This window comes from Macrobrachium rosenbergii, chromosome 46 (genome assembly GCF_040412425.1).
Source record: "Macrobrachium rosenbergii isolate ZJJX-2024 chromosome 46, ASM4041242v1, whole genome shotgun sequence".
Lineage (NCBI taxonomy): Eukaryota > Metazoa > Arthropoda > Malacostraca > Decapoda > Palaemonidae > Macrobrachium > Macrobrachium rosenbergii.
Genome location: NC_089786.1, coordinates 20,965,497 through 20,986,917, shown reverse-complemented (window position 1 = coordinate 20,986,917; position 21,421 = coordinate 20,965,497). Strand labels below are relative to the sequence as shown.

The window sequence follows — 21,421 nt, the reverse complement described above, 5'->3', positions numbered from 1 at the left end:
CGTGGCTTATGTAAGAATAAAAAAGAATTTGGATGTTGCTGCTATTAATATTGATATCCTATTTTGCTCTGAAACTCTTGTGACTAATTTGCTACATATTTCAGAACTGTTGATTCCAGGATTAAAGAAGCCATTAACCTCAAGTGTCAAGCCATTCCAAGGACTCATTGATTGGCTCTGTATTTTATAGTTTCTCCAAATCTCATAGACCATTGCAATAGTGTGGATGTCATGAAACACAAGTGGTTAAAGTTTGTGGAAGACTAAATCTTGATGTTTTTGCTAGCTGTATGAATTCAGATTTGGATGACTATTTATGGCTGCTTGCTTCCCAGAATGTCAGAAGTTCAGAAAGCTGACTCCAAGGACTGTTTAATTTTCGTTGGTGATTAAGTGCTCATCACACTGAATAGCTGAACTCGTTTACTGCCCCAGATAATCATGGTGTTGCTGTTCTAATTTTTTCCACAATTTCTGGTTGTTAGTAACTGTCTTGACCTTGTATTCATAGACGTTATAAGCCTTTTGTCATGTGGAGTAGATTCACCAGTGGCTTGATTTGATCATTGTTCGATTAAAGTTATGTTGAGATGGATTGGGTTGTTCCTGATGTTAGCCTTTCAAGAAAAGTATGCTTGAAATCCCATGACAATTGGGATGGTATTCACTGAGATCTTATTGAGCTCAGGTGGAGCAGTTTCTGTAGAAGTTCAAATATTATTGAGTGTTTAAATGATCACCTTAAGACTATAACCAAGAAGGGAATTCCTTCTAAATTCCTCAAGTTTCATCTGAAAAATAAGCCATGCATTAGTGCTGCATGTGAGTTTGCCTACTATGAAAAACAAGAGGGTTATCCTTTATAGAAGAACAATCAATCAGACTTTTTGTGGCATAATTTCATTGAGCTTAGAAGTAAAGCTGAGGTGGTCTATGAGAGAGTTTATAATGAAGGCGTGAAAGGGATCTTGCTCTCCATAAGTGGTGGTCTACCTTCAAGTCATCACTCTTTGTAGTTGATTGAAGTATGCCTCCTCTTGTAGGGACTGATGGAACAGCTGTATATTGACTCAAACAGAAGGCAGAACTTTTGGCTCAAGTCTTTGTGAGAAAATAGTATGGTGAGTCCATGGTGTTGCCTTAATCATGCTTTCCAGAGGCTAAGTTGTTTTCAATGGCCTTCAGGTCTAGAGAAGTCAAAATTTTGTTTCTGGCCTTGCCAGTTATTTCATTGCTCCTAAGAATACTACTTGTTTCAGAAGATTAGTTAGACTAGTAAGTTTTCCTGCTGTTTGGAGGAAGGAAAATATTGCTACATTACTTGAGGGCCTAAGCCCCTCCTTATACCCCTCTGAATGTAGGCTGATTTCAGTTACCCCTGTTTTAGCTAAGGTTTTTTAGAAGCTGCTCTGTAAGTATCTCTTTGGTTTTTTTTAGCATAATAACCCACCTCCAGCATTACAGTTTAAGTTTTGTATAGGCCTTGGTAGTTGTGGTGCACTCTTGTTAGTATGTACAGTCTTGCAGAGTATTTTGGATGAGGTTGCAGAGGAATGCATGATCAATCGAGATTTTAGTGCAGCTTTTGGCTGTCAGAATCATAAAATACCTGTCTACAGGCTGTGATCATTGGGAATTGGTGGATCTTTTATTAACCCCTTGCATCCAACTAAGATCACAGGAGTCCTAACAATAGATGTTGAACATAACAGATATTGATTGGGTTGGATCCAGCTCTGATCATGTGAGAAATCTTATTTCATAAAACTTAAATGAAATTTGCAGGAAAACATTCAGATTACTTGTATGGGTCATAAATAACGATATGACAACCCTCCAGCATCATCGCAGTGCTGCATGGGTGGAATGGTATTTGCCCTTGAGATCTTGTGATGGAAGGTGATGCTGCATCTCCGCCGGTCCCCGGTCAAGTACATGCTGCGAAGAATCTGGTGTATTAGGTGTAAAATATCTAAAAGGACATTGGCAGAGGAAGAAACATTTCACCAGTTGGAGTTATATGAAATGGAAGGTGACTTTGCTGACTTGTAACAGTGAGAATGATGAGAGTGACGAAGATAATGGCATACTTGGAAAGCTTAGAGGATTTAGGTATTGATGATAGCATTGATGATGCAAGTAATCAACAAGAACATTATTATGCAGAAAGTGATATAAGTGTGCAGTGTGAAGGTGAGGTTACTGGTGATGAAAAAGAGGTTGGTGGGGAGATCTTTTTGCTGATGTGGTAGGTATATTCAAGGTTGAGCTCGTCCAACAGTGTTGCTGGTGGTGTTTGGGCGCAAACTCTATGGTTGGACGGATGGAAAAGACTTTGTACTGAATAACTGTTTTTACTGAATTGGCAGGAGTGATGACCAATTTTGTCTTGAGTAATGATAGTTATGAACCAGAGAACTTCAGGCTAATCACATATGATGGAGTGTTTAAGTCATGGCCAATGAAACAAATCGCTACCAAGGGCAGCTTGTCACTAGTCGACCACAAGGTTTGGGTAACAAATATTGACAATTATATGTATGACTGTCTCTTGAGGAGTATTAGTATGGCTCAGTCACAGGATTCTAAAGCTTCATTCGTTGCTTGTGGAGACTGCTATGCAAAGCACAGCGAATGACTTAATTCAAATTCCACAGATCAAAGTGACTAGTCTGCTCTTGAGTTCTGTGTATCCTCCAATTTGTCCAGCTAATGGAAGAACCCACACATATTTTTGGTAGTAGACTAGACATTAAGTTCTTAGATATTCCAGCTATCATCAAGTTTATATGCACCTCAAACCATTGTACCATTGAGATGGACAAATCCGTTAATCAGGATATTCCTAATAACACCACTGGAAAACAGTCTGGCTGAAATCTATAGCCCAGTTCGGATTGCATTACTGAAGCTTGTCAGGCACTTAATATTTCAGATGCCATATCAGATCCCAATCCCAAGAAGTTAAAGTAAATGCTGATGGCTATTTTAGTAAGGGATGTGCCTAGAAATGTCATTAGGACAAATGACCAGCCATGGTTTTATGATAAATGTAGACTAACTGTCCAAGGCAAACAGGCCAAATTTAACACATGAAGACGAAATTGTTCACATGAAAACTTTACTATTTTTGTTGAGTCTCTCCATACTGCAAATAGAATTTACCATATAGCTGAGAAAAATTACAATAATTCTTTAAAAGAATAACACAGCCTCATCTGTGGTGGACCAAATCGGCATCATCTGTCTTTGGGTCAGGCCCACCTTCCATTCCACCAGTACTAACAGATGATGGTAGATTGGTTACTAACCCTAAGGAAAAGGCTGAACTGCTTCATCAAGCTTTTGTAGCTCAGCAGTCAGCTAAGGATGTTCCTCTCCCTGATACATGTCATCCTGCACATATTCTTACAAAATTCTTGATAATCTTCATAGCTGGGGTGAAGAAGATCCTGAGGGCTTCTTTAATTTTTAGAAATGTTTCTAGTATGATGTCTCTCAAAATTAGTATATTCTATTGATTTTTATGTCAATTTAGTATCTTTGCAGATGACTGCAAGCTTAGTAATACAGTGCCTGTTCAAGAGTGGCAGACTGCAGTAGTCAGTGAGGTATGAGGCTGAGCTCCAGTAAGATTAAAACACTATTGATAAGTAAATCTTGTACTGATTTTCCACCCCCCATCCTACTCTACAGGTGGATGGGATTCTGCTGAATGAGTCTGAAGCTTTAACTATATTTGGTGTAACTTTTGATTCACATCTTATTTTTGAGAAACATCTAATGAAAGTCTGCAAATGCCACATGGAAGTTGGGTATTGTAAGGCTTAATTTATAACAGTGATAAAATTGATGCAACCTGTTGTAGGTCATTTGTCCTTCCTTTACTAGAATACTGTTCTCAGGTGTGGATGTCTGTCCCTGCCATAGATTAATCTGTTTTAGACAAAGCAGTTTGTGGCAGTAGGTTTGTTTCCTAACATTAGCATTTATGACTTGGACCATTGACAGGTGGCCTTTTGTTTGACAAATTTTCATAAGTTCTATTGTAACAGTGATCTTTCATATTCACAATTGATCCCTGCTTCTCTTTTCCTACCAGGAGTGAGCCTCGTTGTCGAGCTTCTCAGTTTCAGAGTCCCTTTATTCCTCGGACTGTTGGACTGGGGAACGGTCTCCCATTGGCTGTTGTGCAATTGGAACCTCAAAAGTTCAAGTGAAGTTGCAATGCATTACTACCCTAAAGCAATTTTTCTTGTACTTTAAAATTTACTTATATTTTTATCTATGTATTAACAATTTGTCAATTATTTTTTCTTGTTCCATATGAATAAGTTTCATTTTCTGTCTGTATAATAATAATAATAATAATAATAATAATAATAATAATAATAATAATAATAATAATAATAATAATAATAATAATAATAATATACTGAAGCATCGCGTCAGGCAATGGTTATTCAAACTGCAGGATTTCCAAAGCTCATGCCTTGCAATCGAAGCTAGATCACTTATAGATTTTTGCACTTCATGGACAATGATGTCCGAGACCCCAATACCAACGACAGATTGTGAAAAATAAAGGAAATGAAGGGTCTGATACGTAAATGATTTTCAAGACTTTTCATTCATTCCAAAAACTTGTGATAAATGAAAGTCTTGTGTTGTTCAAAGGGCACCTTATTTTCCAGCTGTATAGTAGATCAAAGATGCACAGGTTTGGTATAAAAATATATATTATCTGTGACTGCAAAACTGGATAATCCTACCAAAATTAGGCAATGGACGTAAGGTATTCACATCTGCCTCTCCACATAGAATAAAAACTAAATGTCATTCATTATACAGAAATCTAGATAACCAGAAGAGCCATCTGATTTTCTCCAATTGAAAGTATGTTGGTAGGTGCTGGTGAGCTTCCTCTGGAACTTCAATTCCAGAATAGGCTGGACGAATTTCTAGAGGTTATCCCCAATATCCAAGACTTTTTCATTCAAAGTAAGAGAAGTTTTGAGTGAATTAAATCACTCCAAGTCTCATTTTCTCCATGTCGATTACCAGAGGTTAAATATTGTAAATTTCTGAATGCAGAAATTCAAAAGATAATGTGAGAATGCGAGCTTCCTTTTTAGAACATGCTTTGACGCACAAGAATGCTGTTCAACCATACATGGTTGGCTTTCAATCTGATTCTGTCATTGGATTTGGAGCTTTTGAGTGCATTGTTCTTCTGTGTAGCATGTCATAAATTTTTACTGCAAAATTATATGTAATTTTAATAGTTTGGAAGGAAACTGTGACTCTCTCAATGTACTGATATCTCTGGGAAAGCTTAATACCAAGCACCCAGTTGTTTTAGAGACTTTAAAATGGAAATTTATTGTTAGTATTTGTGATATAGAAACGAACTTTTCCTGGCTACCAGCCCACATTTAGGATTAACAAACTAACTGCAATAATTCCTGAATTCCGTAACTTCTTAATGACCTCATGTTATCCCTTTGGTGATTCATAAACCAGATGATTTTTCTATAGCATAAAGTACTGCAAAGCTGCTTGTATAACCTTGCTGAAATCTGATTTTTAATGGAATAGTATAACTCTATAGCGTTTTAGTAAAATAGAAAATGTTCGAGTTATCAAAATTCAAGAATAGTTAAATATCTGAGCTTATTCTGTTATTCCACAAAACTTTCCATATTGGGGTTGTTGTGGACGAGCAAGCTGATCAACTTGCTAAGTCAGTAGTCACCTCTCCAGAACCAAGACGATGCCTACTACCATAGGGATGTATTTCCTCTTTCATGTCAGAAAATAAATACCTTTAGCAGTCCCATTGGGAAAGTATTGAAAGAAACCAAAAGTTGTGCAGCATTACTTCATCAGTATTTCCTTGGTCATATCCCCTTATGCCAAGGAGAGGGAATGCCACAAGGGAGTGTTCTATGTGTAACTTTGTTTGCCTTAGCAATCAATGCAGTATCCAATATACTTCCCCAAGATGTAACTTATACTATTTTTGTTGATGACCCTTTGACTTCTTTTACAGCAAAAAGTATGGCAGTAGCTGAATGCTGTCTTCAGCTCTGCATTAATAATATAGTAAAGTGGGCTGAGATGAATGGTTTTAGGTTCTCTGCCTGTAAAACGGTAACCATGCACTTTTTTCTGTAGAAGAGGAGTCTGTCTTGATCCAAATCTGTTCATAGATGGGCAGAGAATTCCATGGAGCTGACTTGGATTCCACATCTGAAATATATTAAGACAAGATGTTTGAAAGCAATGAATGTCCTGAAAGTTCTGTCCCACACTTGCTCGGGTGCTGACCGAATTCAGATGCTGGTACTATACAAATCTTTGGTCTTTTTGAAATTAACTTATGGGTGTGAAGTCTACACCTTACTAGAGCCTGATAGCCTAAAGATGCTTAATTCAGTTCATCATGGAGGCATAAGATTGGCTACAGGAACATTTAAGTCATTTCCCATTGAGAGCATGCTTGTGGACACTGATGAGATGCCTCTGGATCTGCATCACCAACATCTCCTGGTTCGGAGCTGGTACAGATTGCAGAGGCTCCCTAACTCCTGAATTAGTATTTGTATCAGAAGTGAAAGGCATTGATATTTTTATGAAAACCACTCAGGCAACCCCAAACATTTTCTTTTAGAATAAGGTGTATAACCAGTCAATTGAACTTCCGAAGGATGGAGACTTTACCAGCTACCCCAAACATTTTCTTTTAGAATAAGGTGTATAACCAGTCAATTGAACTTCCGAAGGATGGAGAATTTACCAGCTAGGTATTTGCTTAGCCCTCTAGAAGACCTTCCAGATGTAAAATGCTGTAGATATTTTAATTCAACAAAAGCAGAAATATCCAGTGAGTCAATGTAATCAATATTTTTAGATCATTCTTCCCAACATGATAACTCTGTTGCAGTTTATATGTATGGCTCAAAGTCAGATGCTGGCATTGGCTTTGAAGTGATTCTCCTGTTGCAGAAAGAAGTGGGAGATTATCATCTGTTGCACCTATTTTTACAGCAGAACTGCATGCAATTTTAAAGACCTTAAAGGAAATAAAGTCCCAGTGAAAATAGTTTTACCTCATGTTGTTACCCGAGAAGTGTTCTTCAGTCTTTGGAATCTTTCAACTCTTTACACCACCTGATTTTAGAGATTATGGAATGGCTGTTGTTAGTGAAAAGAAGAGGTAAAGAAGTGAAAAGAAGAGGTAAAGAAGTAAATTTTTGCTGGGTGCCTTCCTATGTTGGGCTTCATGGGAATGAGCAAGTTGATCAACCTGCTAAGTCAGCAGTCATCTCTCCGGAACCCAGGAATGCCTACTACCAATAGGGATGCAGTTCCTCTTGCCGGTGCGAAAATTAAACCTTTGGCAGTCCCTTTGGGAAAATATTGAAAGAATCCAAAAGATGTGCAGTATTACATCATCACAAGACTCACTCATGGACTCTTGATGTCAGGTCAAAACCCTCCATTCTGCAAAAACTGCATTGTCCCTTTTTAGGTTAGGTTCGGTTAAGTTATTGTCCCCTTAACCGTGAGACATTTGCTAGTCGAATGTCCAGTCTTGGAATCTAAGAGACATAGGTTCCTCTCTTAGGGATATAACAGAGATGGACATTTTATCCTTGCTACGACACTCAAGGAGGATTGTAATATAGAACTCTTATGTATCTTTGTCAGGGAGGCAGGCCTCCTCATCAAAATTTATATCATGTACATGTGAAGTATGTGTGTTTGTATGTACAGTATATGTGTATTTACAGATGTAAAAGTAATATATATATATATATATATATATATATATATATATATATATATATATATATATATATATATATATGGAAATAATGAACTCCTGGACATGTGTTTCGCAGAAATAAATTTTTGACTTCCACCAGGAACGCACCTCTGTCTCCCGAGTGACAGGCCAAGATGGTAGCTATGGACCTACCAAGTAAAAATTTATTTCTGTGAAACACTTGCTCATGCATTCATTATTTGCATCATATCTCGTGGTGAAGAGGCAATTCGAATGAAATGGTAGCGACTGACTTACTGATGGGCCAGGAAGTTGGGTAAAATTCTCTGGTATGTTAGTCTTCAGAAGCCTGGCTCAGGTACGGAGTACTTACATTCCAACTTCTTTTATGACTTTGGTAGGTTCGTCGCTACCACCTTGACCTGTCAGTAGGGAGAACGAGGTTCGTATCCGGTGTGAATCAGACAAAAAATATATATATATATATATATATATATATATATATATATATATATATATATATATATATATATATATATATATATATATATATATATATAAGCCGCCGTGGCGGCGCATTGGTATGGTTCTCGGTCACCAGTCGAGAGGGTCGGGGTTCAGATCCCGCCGCTCACTGATGACTCGGATTGCACCACTGCAAAAATCCCGGCAGCCCGTCAACTTAGCTGTCCGAAAAAACCCGAGAGGTTCAGTAGGAAAATAGGTACCAGCCCTCGGGCTGGGGAGTCAAACAGTGGGCCTAGCGACACACTGGCCACGTGTCATAGGCATTGGTACCTGTCCCCCACTGGCTGTCGGCCTAAGAAACAGGAGATTAGTGCCTACCCTATGAGCCTGTAGAGGCCCAGGAGGACTAACTTTAACTTTAATATATACATACATATATATATATATATATATATATATATATATATATATATATATATATATATATATATATATATATATATATATATATATATATATATATATATATATATTTTCCTATATTAAGTTTCCGAAACTATTTTTCCTAATATCATTTAATATCATTATGGCTTCAATAACCTAGATGTTGTGACGTCAGTTTTAGTACCGAAAATCAGTCAGTCACTCAGTTGTTTAATACATTTTTCATGACCAATCTGAACAACTGAGTATATTATTATTGCAGAATCTTTTGCACTTTGATATGTATGCAAAACTGCAGTTTTAGTAAAAGTCTTTTCCTAAGTTTTCTATTGTTTGTGGACATCTTGCAGTGAGTGTAAATGATATTCATTACTCATACAGTACGATGACATATTTCGTAATTTGAAATTTTGTGTAATACTTTTCATTAAATTGTTTTTTTCATTCCTATTTTTATGTTATACTCTATGATTCATTGAAAGCACGAATCTTTGAATTGCATTAATATATGCACGTTCAGTATAGAGATCATAGTCGTAAGAAAGGCGAAGGTCACTAAAAAACATAAATAGAACTTAAATTTCAGGCAAGCAAAGCAATCGCAGTGTCATTGAGAAGGGAGATGTATTCCTAATAGTCTTGAGCTTCAGACGTAATTTATGAACCTATTCTCTTAACGTAATTAATGATTCGATGATGCGTCTAAACTTTTAAGCGGAGATTTTTATTGCCTTAAGTCGTTATTCCAAGTTCCTTATGTGGCGTTTCATTTTCTCATATTTTTTATCGTGCTGTTCCTCGGTCATTTTCCTTTCGGTCTATGTGATTAACAATTTGTCCTATTAAATTCTTCGTTTGTTGCTCTCCTTCTTTCCCTTTGCTTATTTTTCTTTGTACGAACAGGTCTAGTTAACAAGCATAACAATGAGTGTCTTGAAAGAATTTGATAACTTAGATATATATGCATTCTTCCTCAGTTGACCGTTATGATTAAGGTTTAGACTCTTGGTTACATGAATCTAAGGCAGCGTCTTACTAGTGGCTCTAACGTGAGGTAGCCTGATGGATTGCTGTAATCAGGAATAATTTGGCCTATGCACTCGGCAGCTCTTGTGGAAACTTCTCCCATTTCTTTCACATCCTGAGCACAGTGCAAACAAACAGATAACCTATATAGCTGGTGTAGACATATTTTTTTTTAGATAGGATGACTCAATAAAGACTACAATAAGAAAGTCCTTTTTATAAGTCGAACTAAGTAGATCAAATATTTCAATAATTTGTGAGTATGCACCTCGCCCACGGTAGTCCAGGCTCCCTTTCCTTGCTGCTGCCAGCCTAAATGGCTATTTTTTCATTTAAAGTATAGAAACTTTACTTGGAGTGATACAAGTAATACACTTTAAAGAAGGAATGGAGAGGAAGGGATAAAATAAAGATATAAGATTTCTTATTAGAACGGTTTTGACTTTAGCGGAAAATAATGTGAGTTGTAGGGTATTAAAATTTTGTTTGCACGTGTTTTAACTCTCATCTTTTAAACTGAGGTGTATTTAAGAATATAAGATAAAGAGAAATTAAGAAAGGAAGTTGTGTGAGTGCATACATAAAATGTTGTTTTGAACCTTTGAAAGTCACTAGAATATTTTCCTCTCTGAACACGTATTCCATCCTACTGTCCTTATCTCACCCAAAAGGTTAAGCACTCCAAGAATTTTTATGCATGTGCGTGCTTTAACATTTACTTCGAACAGCATTCATAAAATCATACAAACAGTACTTTCATAAATGTTCACTGCGGTATCTCTTTGCACATAATTTCCTCTTCATTTCTGTCTCTTTATTGGTTTAATAATTGCTCAAGCAAGGATTTCCTTTATTCTATTTTTCATGGACTCTTTGCATACTTCTTTCTAAAAATTTTTTCAGTCTTTTAACGACTTCATCGCATATTAGGCAGCCCTTCTTTATGTGAGGGATTTTCGTCAAGTTTAGAACTGGGAAGAGCAACATGTGCTTGGTCTGCTGTGATTTGATATCACAACTGTATATGGTCAAAAAGGCTCAGATTCGGCTTTAAAACACTATATAGAAAAATCAGCCTGAATCAGCAATTATTGATTATCGAGCTGTAAGGGGAGATTAAACTCATTACACAGAAGAGAGAGAGAGAGAGAGAGAGAGAGAGAGAGAGAGAGAGAGAGAGAGAGAGAGAGAGAGAGAGAGAAACTTTGTGCTGTTATATTATTAGGAGATAAGCATGTAAAACTTCAGCTTACCCATTTCCTGTGTACGCTTGTTTGTTATCATCTAGATCGAGTTAGATGTTCGGATCAGCGAGATCTCTTGTCTGGTAAGAGGATTTATAATCTCTGTCGGTCTGTTGGCCGAGACAATTAACAGTGAACTTGGTAAATAAATTTGCATTGTGGGCTTGCTGAGTTTCGCGTATTCCAAGGCTAGAACACCTCCGAATAATAGCTTCAAGAGCAGGCAGTCGTCAAATCTTCAAGGATGTCCATCAGAAATCTAATCATTTGAAGAGGGGTCACCCAGCGAAAATTTCATTTCCTCTTAACCTATTCTGTTCATCCACTCTTAAGAAAGTGTCCCAGCACACACGCGCTCGTGCGCACACACACACAGTGATAGACAAAGGTGAAAACATAATCTCCACCCAGCTTTGGGTTTAGAAGGAACATATTTGGAAATTACTTGGCAAATCTGAAGAAATTCTGGTTGAGGACGAGTTTGCGGGAGAATCGAGAATAACGTCAAAACAGACTGGTTTTCCTCAGGAAGTGAGAAGGGTTAGACAATTCTTATGCTCAGAAAGTAAGATCGTAGATACTGGTAGCAAATTTGCCATTATTCATCAATGTTATAAATTTTATTTACTGATGTTTTCAAAGGATGTATCAGCGGCTGATTTGTTATTAGGCCACTCTAAAATCTGGATTGTGTGCAAAAATACTTTTTTGTAGAAATTCACCCTCTGTGTTACTTAAAATCTTTGTTCAGATCCTGTAATGCGAGTTATAGAGTATTAAAGTAAATTTTACAAATATGCAGTTTTAGAAAAAAAAAATGGCTCCCAGTTTCACATTCCTCAGGTAATTTTGACAGATGATGATTCTACATCTTTTGATTTATAATCAGTCCTAATTTATATAAAATCTTGAGATTGTGTGTATCTCAGTAAAATTACACATTGCCTCCATTTTCGACACCTCAAAAAAAGCCTTTACATAGTCTGGCAAACAATCATATCTCATTTTTCCGGCCCTGCAGGTATTTGTGTTAAACAGCTTCTTTCCTTGGGTAATGACAAACCCACTTCTCGAAGGAAAACAGGTCAGAGCACCAAAGAGCTACAAAGGTAGGAAAAGAATTCCATATTTTGACGATGAATTCTTTCAAACCTAAAGGTGGTTGTCGTTATCATTAGATTAAGCTGGCTTTGTGCAGTGCGCACCTCATAAGCCTAGAGGTGGAATGTACATCAGAGCCAGGAAGCATAAAGCTAATTACTTAGAAAAGGTACAAGAAAATTCAAGCGTAATTTAAGCAGAAGAATAGTCTTTAATCTACAATAACCTCTGCTGGAACTGTACGAATATTCTGAGATCATTTCTCTTCGAAAGTGAGGAAATTAATGAATCCAATCTCTTGTCTCTACAAAGCTTACGAAACAACTTTCGCAATGTCTGATGTAATTTGATGTCCTTATAATCAAAATACGAATTTTGCTTGACAAACTTAACGAAGCCAGAGACTGCTAGCTTTGCCACTAATCAAAAGCTTAATCACTGCAATTTGTTTTGATTTGATTAGAGATTCGGCAAACCGTTTGCGTGACGACTGCCATGAAACCGCGTCTGGCAAGCCTTGTTAGTGCTGTGGGAAATCAAAACTCCGAAAGCCTCTCCAAATGACTTGCTATTTGCGTTTTGTTTTCTATCACTTAGACCTCTCTCTCTCTCTCTCTCTCTCTCTCTCTCTCTCTCTCTCTCTAAGGCTGACGTGTACATGGGTCTGGCTAGGGATATCTACTTGTTCATGTAACCTCACATTTCACATTCATTTTTTTATATTTGTATCTACATATGCACAACTGTATAAAAATATGTACATGTGGTAGTTGATAATTATTCAAATAAATACCACAGTATGTATAAAAACGATTACACGGGAAAATAAAGGTATATGTTTATATGTGCACATGTAGTTCATATGTAGTATGTGCAAATATTTCATTATAAGAACAGTAGGAGCAACGGAACTTGAGAAAGCTCTCTCTCTCTCTCTCTCTCTCTCTCTCTCTCTCTCTCATTGGAACACACCGTGCAATGTGATTAGGTAAAGTTTGCAAAGAGCGATTTCTTACGGGATTTTCGTTGATGAGCCAGGTGAGGGTTGCGGCAGGTTTGCTCCTGGAGGAGGTACAGTTGAGAGAGGCCGTCTCGCCCACCCGGTAATGGCTCCTTCCCCCACTGATGGTGGGTCCACGCTCTGGCAGCTCTGCAGTGAACACACACAATGACAGCGATTAGAATCAAATAACCGAAAATGGCTGAGCCCTACTGTGTCTCCCTGGCGTATATATGCGTGTGGGCATGTGTCCCTTCACTGATTCGCATGTGTAGGAATGCATGCGTGGCGATATAGTATGAAAACCACATATTCATGTCATATGTATACTATATACGTATGTGCTTGGAACGAATATAGTGTACGAATGCATACGTGTAAAAAATGTGCTTAGAAGGAATGAGTATAATTAGGCTTAGAATACTGAAGCGTACTAGTTGCGTTCCTTGGATTCTGAACAGAATCAGTGCCTGATGTCACTTCTTAAAAAAATTGTATTCCTAAATGAGAAATGTTTGTCTGATACTGTCTGCTGTGTGCATGTTTGCCTGAAACATTACTGCCACTAAAGAAAAGAACATATTAAGGGAAAATAGATATAGTATGGATAGGAGATACGTATAAAATGTTATTTGCGTTTAAAGTTTTAATTTTATGATGTTTGCCTATACTTTATTTTTTTATTTAATTTGTTTATTGGTTTATATATTCACTCGCCCGTTTGTGACAGTTTAATTATTAGGTCGATTTTTCCTTGGGTAAGCGATTAAATTCGAAGACCTTGCAATTTCATTCTGCCTGGATAGGTAGAAGCTTCTGTATCGTGTTTATGCGAGATACCTTATGTGTGCGCGTTTAGATAATGTTTAAGTTGAAGTGTTTCATTACGCTATGACTTTTGTTCGGTTCTTGTTGATATTTCAAGGAATCATTTGTGAAAAACTGCTAATTGTACTTATCATGACGTAAATATTTTGCTGTGTGCCTTCCCATGTTGAGGTTCTTGGGACCCAGCAAGCTGATCAACTTGCTAAACCAGCACTCACCTCACCAGAACCCAGAAGATGCCTACTACCATATGGGGATGTGTTTCCTCTTGTATGTGTGAAAATGAAAAACTGTTGGCAGTCCCTTTGGGAAAATATTTAAAGAAACCAAAAGATGCACAGTGTTATGTCATCAGTGTCTCCTTGGCCATATCCCCATGTGCCAAGAAGGCTAGAAACAATGTTGTGCGGGCTAAGGATTGGCATGCGAGACACTCATGGGTTCTGGATGTTAGATGAAAACCTTTCATTCTGCAAGGATTTTATTGTCTCCTCGACTGTGACACATTTGTTGGTCAAATGTCCCAGTCTTGGGGATCTAAGACACAGGCTCCTCCTCTTAGAGAAGTGATAGAGATGGACATTTTATCCTAGCTACGATTCTCAAGGAGGATTGTAATATAAAGCAGTTATGTGTCTTTGTCATAGAGGCAGGCCTCCTCAACACAATTTAGATCACATACTTATGCAGTATGGGTGTATGTATGTATGTTTAGTATATATGCATTTACAGATATGATCATATATATATATGTGTGTGTGTGTGTGTGTGTGTGTGTGTATGTATATATATTTATATATATATATATATATATATATATATATATATATATATATATATATATATATATATATATATATATATATATATATATATATATATATATATATATATATATATTAGATATTTCTCATATGATGAAACTCCTATTAAACTATTTTTCTTTTAGTTTCCTGTCGTGATTCCAATTTTAGTAACCATAAATCAATAAGTCGATCACAAAAATCACTACCACATTATTGTTTCAACTGTTGAATTTACAACACCACCCGCTTTAAATACCTATACAGAAGGGTCATCAGCAGCACACTGAACACACTGCACCATAGACCTATATCTGACAAGCAATATCTCACTTCTTGGATATTGAGGCCCCTTCATCCCAGTACTGGTCTCGCATCAGCTATGGAGCCTTTTTTTTATTCTCACCTCCCCTTTTAATACTTCAAAATTGTATACATTTTAAAACAACTTGTCATCCTCAAATCTTTCCATGTGACTGTACCATCTTGAAACATCAATGCATCCTTTGACATATACTAAATTTTCTGCCACCTCTGCCTTACTTCCACATTTTTCACCTACTCAGTTTTAATGCCACAAATGATATGACACTATTGATCTCTAATTTCTACTTTTTTTTCTTTCATTTGCATTCATCATTTAGATTTCACTTCAATAAAGGAGATCTGGGTCAACAATCCCTTCACACAGTCCCATAATAGCTTCTATGGACACCAAGATCCCTCTCAATATCTCGTACACATCTTGCTACCTGCTTTGTTTTACATCTGTGATTTGCATATTCTCTCGTCCTACTTATTCAAACATACTACTCCCATTCTTCCACCATCCATTTGTTGCTCTTCTCTTCCTGGTTTCCAGTAAATGTAAATCTTGTTGCCATTTACTTTCAGCCTTACTTTCAACTGTTTCCTTTCTGGAAAGTTTCCAACTCTTACAGTTCCTGTTCACTATCCTCAGTTAGCACTCTTTTCAAAACTCCATTTACAAGTTTTTTGCGTACCACACAATTTTGCACCTAATTAGTACGCTGTCCACAATGATATCAACCAGTCATGTAGACTAAATTCACCTTGTCACATCCCATTTTCTCACCAAATCAGTCATTCTACCACCTGCAAATTCTCACACACACTGTTTCGCCGTAAAAATCTTGTTGATCTCAGCATTTCACTCTATGTATTATACATCCTTAGCACCAATTTTTTTTACTGTTGCATAACAGTTATGTACAATCAAAATTTTACCATTGACCTTCTTTGATATTCTTACAGTTTCCTCTGTCACCATTGCCCATATGTAGGAAACAATTATTACTCTCACCAATACCCTTAGAGCATTTCCGTCATCCAGAAATCCTTTACACATGATGGTCAACCATTTCACCACCATAAAAAAAGCATCTCACTTGTGACCACTTCCACTGCTGGTTTCTTCCCATGCTTCAACGTCTTTATCGTGAAGTCTCCCACGGCCTCTTCAACAGGCACTTCTCAAACCTTCACTAAACCTTTCCACTCGTGCATCATGCATCTTTTCCTCCCTTCCATCTTCCACGTTCAATATATCTTCAAAATACTCTACCTGATTGCATTTCTCATTTTGCATCTTTTAATCTAAGATATATTTCTCATTCATTTTTGTCTCTTCATTTACTTCCTCGTAGAAATTTTCCTCCCCAAAGTCCGTTCTTCTCCTCCCATTTTATTATAACCCTTTTACCTCCCTCTTCTTTTCTTTCTTACAGTTGCATCTCAAATTATCTGTTTTTCCTTTAGTAAGTGTTTCATTTATCTATCCAACTCCTAAGACTCGCACATTCCCTGTTAAACTTTATGGCCACATCTTGAAATTTTACATAGTTAATGAACTCATTCAATCTGTGTATCTTTAAACTTATGCCATTTTTTTGTCCATTTTCTCCTTACATTTTATCCTCAGTACCTATCAGAACTCACACATTTTACCATTGAGTTACATTTCCACTCTCTCTTCTCCAAACTGGACTTCCATATACTTTTTCTGTAAATAAGTATCAGAAATACCCCCAACCACTAACCCCCCTCCCATTTACATTCGTCAGCTTGCTCTTATTTTTACTCAGTACTGACCCTTAATCTCACTAGCTGTTTTCCTCAAAGTTTTCTCTTTCCAAGATAAATTTATGAATATTTTTCTTCAGAAACCATGTATCTCTGTATCTACTTGCAGTCCCATATCTTTTTCTATCGTTTATCTTTTCATATACATCTCCTTGCACCTATATATGCATACACCAATAATATATATATATATATATATATATATATATATATATATATATATATATATATATATATATATATATATATATATATATATATATATATATATATGTATATATATATATATATATATATATATATATATATATATATATATATATATATATATATATATATATATATATATATAATAAATAAAAGGATAAAAGTCATTTGGGGTTTTATATCCTTTATTAGATACATTCTGTATTTAAAAGAAAATATTCATAAAAGTCATTTGGCGTTTTAATGGACTCCTTTTATTAGATGGAATATATATTTTTAACAGAAAATATTCCACAGTCATATAGTCATATATATATATATATATATATATATATATATATATATATATATATATATATATATATATATATCCACAAACATTAAGGTATAAATGTTGATTATACCCAATTCAGATTACCTCGGAAATGATACCGAAGGGGAAATAAAACTGATAAGTGGTTTGGTCACCGGGCAGATTCGAACCACAAAGAGCAACTACCTCCGACTTCTCTTGGCAGCTAAATGGTAGAGTACATGTCCATTAAAGTTGGAGGATGCTGCTGTAGGTGGTTCGAATCTGCAGGAGACCAACCACTTTGCCCCTCAGTATAATTTTCGGGATATAAAGAATTGGATATTAAATGACATTTTTAGCTAAATATTTGCGAATATAAAAAAATGTTACATTGATGTAATAAATGTTCATATATATACAGCATACAGTATATATATATATATATATATATATATATATATATATATATATATATATATATATAAGAATAAAAACTGGTTAGACCAGCAATTCATATGAACCGTTTTTTTATTTGTGACTAATTTCGAAGCTGTAACATACCTGATCAACAGGCTATATAAAAATGAATACAGTTTCTTAAGAAAAAGGCATACTAAAATACATACCAACACAAAAAAAATACTGAGAAAAATATTGAGAATAAAAACTGAACAATGCTGTTTAATCTGTAAAAGCAACAGTCAAAAGAAAGTTTGCTGTCTAAATACAGACCGAGAAAGAATTACAGCACCTCACTTGGGGTGAGTTCCAAGTCACCAAACTGACTGGCTAATATGGGCAAAGAATCAATAGTCAGAGGATGGTCGCGTTGACAGGATGTTCGCATTTGGCACTAAATGTTTGTTTGTTAAGTGTCCTGTTTGTTCTAACTGACCCCACTAAGAGTACAACGGTATGGCCTCGAAACTGGCTTTTTGTGTTCCCAAGATAAGTTGCATTACAACAACTACGAGTACACTTTCTGACCACAGATGCCTGCGGCTCTTTAGGTTGTCTTTCAACTTGAAAAATTTCGCTTTGTACATTTTTTTGGCCTGAATATAACTTTGAGACTGTCTAGGGGTAAAATTCTCTTAGCGATTTTGATCATTTGTGTCTAAATGAATAACATTTTTTGCTAATGTAAAGCAAGGAAAAATAAATAGTTCTGTTTACTGACGCTTTTGGAGGACATACAGATAGTTTTGATGTTTTACGAATTTACGTGACTTGAGGGTGGAAGCCGTTAGTAAACAGAATCTCCTTGACGCAAGAAAATTCAAAATGCAAACTATAATAACCAGAACAAATCTGAAATCCTTATTCACTGAAGTTTTTAATGAAATACGTCGGTAAAAAAGACCAAAACGTGGCTGAGAGTCCTTTGAAAGTTGGCTTATTATAAATCTCTGTCGAAAATTCTCCATTTTTACTATTCACGAGAACATCTAGAAGCGCTCATTTTCCATTAGTCTGCTTCTGATGTAAATGTGATAATTGTGACAGGGAGATCCAAAAATTGAAAAGGTGTCGTCGACGTAGCGTCTATAGAGAATTAGTAGGAAAGAGCATTTGTAATTTTTGCCTTGTTTTGTTTATAAACTTTTTTCATTAAAGATAAAGAAATAGTCAGTTGCTACCATAGATAAAAGTTTACGTGGCTCCAATTTCCTGATGTTTAGAATTTTATCAAAAATGGCCATATAAGCTATTCATGTATATATCAATTTTTTCACCTTGCGGTATGTCCGTGAACAGCGACACCACACCAAAGCTTGCCCTAACACGATTGAATGATTCATGTTTACTAAACCTGGCATCACAACATTTCGGTTATTGATGCTGTAATAAAATTGAATATGAAACTAAAAAGTATATAAATCTAAACTGAGTTTCATATATGAAATATCTAATTATATATATGTATATATATATTTGTGTGTGTGTATGTATGTATATATATATATATATATATATATATATATATATATATATATATATATATATATATATATATATATATATATATATATATAATATCTAATAGCCACAATGCCCTCTTAACTTCTCGAATTCTTAACGCTTTTTGGATATGCTTGTAACTACGACGGCAAATGACCTCCTTGTGAATATGGTAACGCGGGTTCGATTCTCGCGACCGCCATTCACAGGCTCTTCAATTTCTTCCGTCTGGATATTTTCGGCTTCGTAGTTACAAGCATATCCAAAAAAGCGCGAAGAATTCGAGAAGTTAACAGGGCATTGTGGCTATTAGAATTACATATGTGTCTGGTAAAAGTGACCAGTAGATTCTACATATATATATATATATATATATATATATATATATATATATATATATATATATATATATATATATATATATATATATATATATATATATATATATATATATATACAGGATGAGTTTATGCAAATGTTTCGAAAAATGAAGGAAAAGTAATGTTGAGCAGAAAGTGTTCTATAAAGATATGCATTATAAGGCTTCGATTGTCAGTGAGGTGAATTTTTAAAATAACCATTTATCATCAACACTATTCCCGGGCAAGTAAGGTGGTATACTGCATGTTGGAGTAGTGTTTCTCTTTAATTATGATTTTTTCTCTCAAGTTATTATAAAATGCAACATTACAGTTGTTTCAACAAAACACCTGTGAGCAGACGTCATGCAATCTCATTGTAATGCTTTTGATTATAGAGATACCGTTTGGCTTTCTATATCAAGAAAGTAGTGTAAATGTTGCTTGGCAACATTCATTTGTGATAGCTTGAATTCTCAGTCGCTCTATCCTTTGGCCTCATCATCACGCAATTGTTGAATCAGGAATCAAGCCTAAGCCTGTGCCTATGCTGAGTGAGTGATAGTGCCAGTAGTCATGATGACAAGGGAATGCAGGGAGGGAGGATACTGTATTTTGAATGTCAGCTTTTTTGCCTCTTTCGACTACCTTTGTCAGGAAGGAAGCAAGGGAATTTTCAGTAATGTTCCCATTCTTTTTTTTAATTGATGAAGACGAAAGCCTTTTCATTGATGCATTTTCCCTTTGACTGGTGTATGATGAATACTTCTGATGGAGATGGAAAAATTTTGATTAATACATTTTAGTGGAGTGGAGATTCAGTTAGCCTTGCTTTTTTTTTTTTATCAGTGTCCAATGAATACATACATGTTTTTCCCTTTTGTTTAGTATTTTATTTACATCGCTCTAATCGCTCCAGCCCCATCCTCCCCCACCCCCTATATCCATGACTACTCAGACTTACCATACGCCATCTTACTTGCCCGAGAGTAGAGTTAATGATAAATGGTTATTTTAAAAATTCACCTCACCAACAAATGAAGCCTTAAAATACAAATCTTTATAGAACATTTTCTGCTCAGAATTACATTTTCTTTAATTTCCTAAAGTATTTGCATAAACTCGTGTTACACCCTATATATAATCATATCTTTATTTATACTATACATAAATGCAAACATGCTACATGTATATATGATTTCAAATTTGTTAAGGAGGCCCGCCTCCATAACAAAGATACATAACTGCTCCAAATTACAATCCTCTCCAAGAATTGTAGCAATGATAAAATGTTGCTCTCTATCACATCCCCATGAGAGAAACCTATGTCTCAGATCCCCAAGAGAGGGACTTTTGAACAGCAAATGTCTCAGAGTCAAGCGCACAATACAGTCCTCGCAGAATGGAGGTTTTCACATGACATCAAGTACCCATGTATGTTCAATCCTTAGCCTGGACAAAATCGTTTCTAGTCTCCTTGGCATATAGGGATATGACCAAGGAGTACTATTTCCAAAAAGTACTGCCAAAGGAAATGCATCTCCAGGGTTCTGAGAAGGTGACTGCTGACTTAACAAGTTAATCAATTTGTTGATTCCCAAGAACCCCAACATGGGAAGGCACCCAGCAAAACTCTACTTCTTTAACTCTCATTCTCACTGACAACAGCCATTCCAATATCTCTAAATCAGTGGGTGTAAAGAGCTAATAGATTTTAAAGACTGAAGAACACTCCTCAAGTCACAATATATAGTAAAACTATTTCCATTCACAGATCAATATTTCAAAG

At 35.9% G+C, this 21,421-nt stretch overlaps 1 protein-coding gene across 2 annotated transcripts in view; it reads right to left on the bottom strand.

Annotated features, from left to right (window-relative positions):
• Positions 1-21,421, bottom strand: part of LOC136830270 (uncharacterized) — a 537,978-nt gene that overhangs the window by 14,137 nt on the left and 502,420 nt on the right. Inside the window, exon 6 of one of the 2 annotated variants that reach the window (XM_067089651.1) lies at positions 13,092-13,225. The exons of the other annotated variant lie outside the window; for it this stretch is intronic. Within the exon in view, the coding sequence (XP_066945752.1) occupies positions 13,092-13,225 (134 nt within the window). The remainder of the gene's footprint in view (positions 1-13,091; positions 13,226-21,421) is intronic. 2 annotated transcript variants of the gene reach the window in all.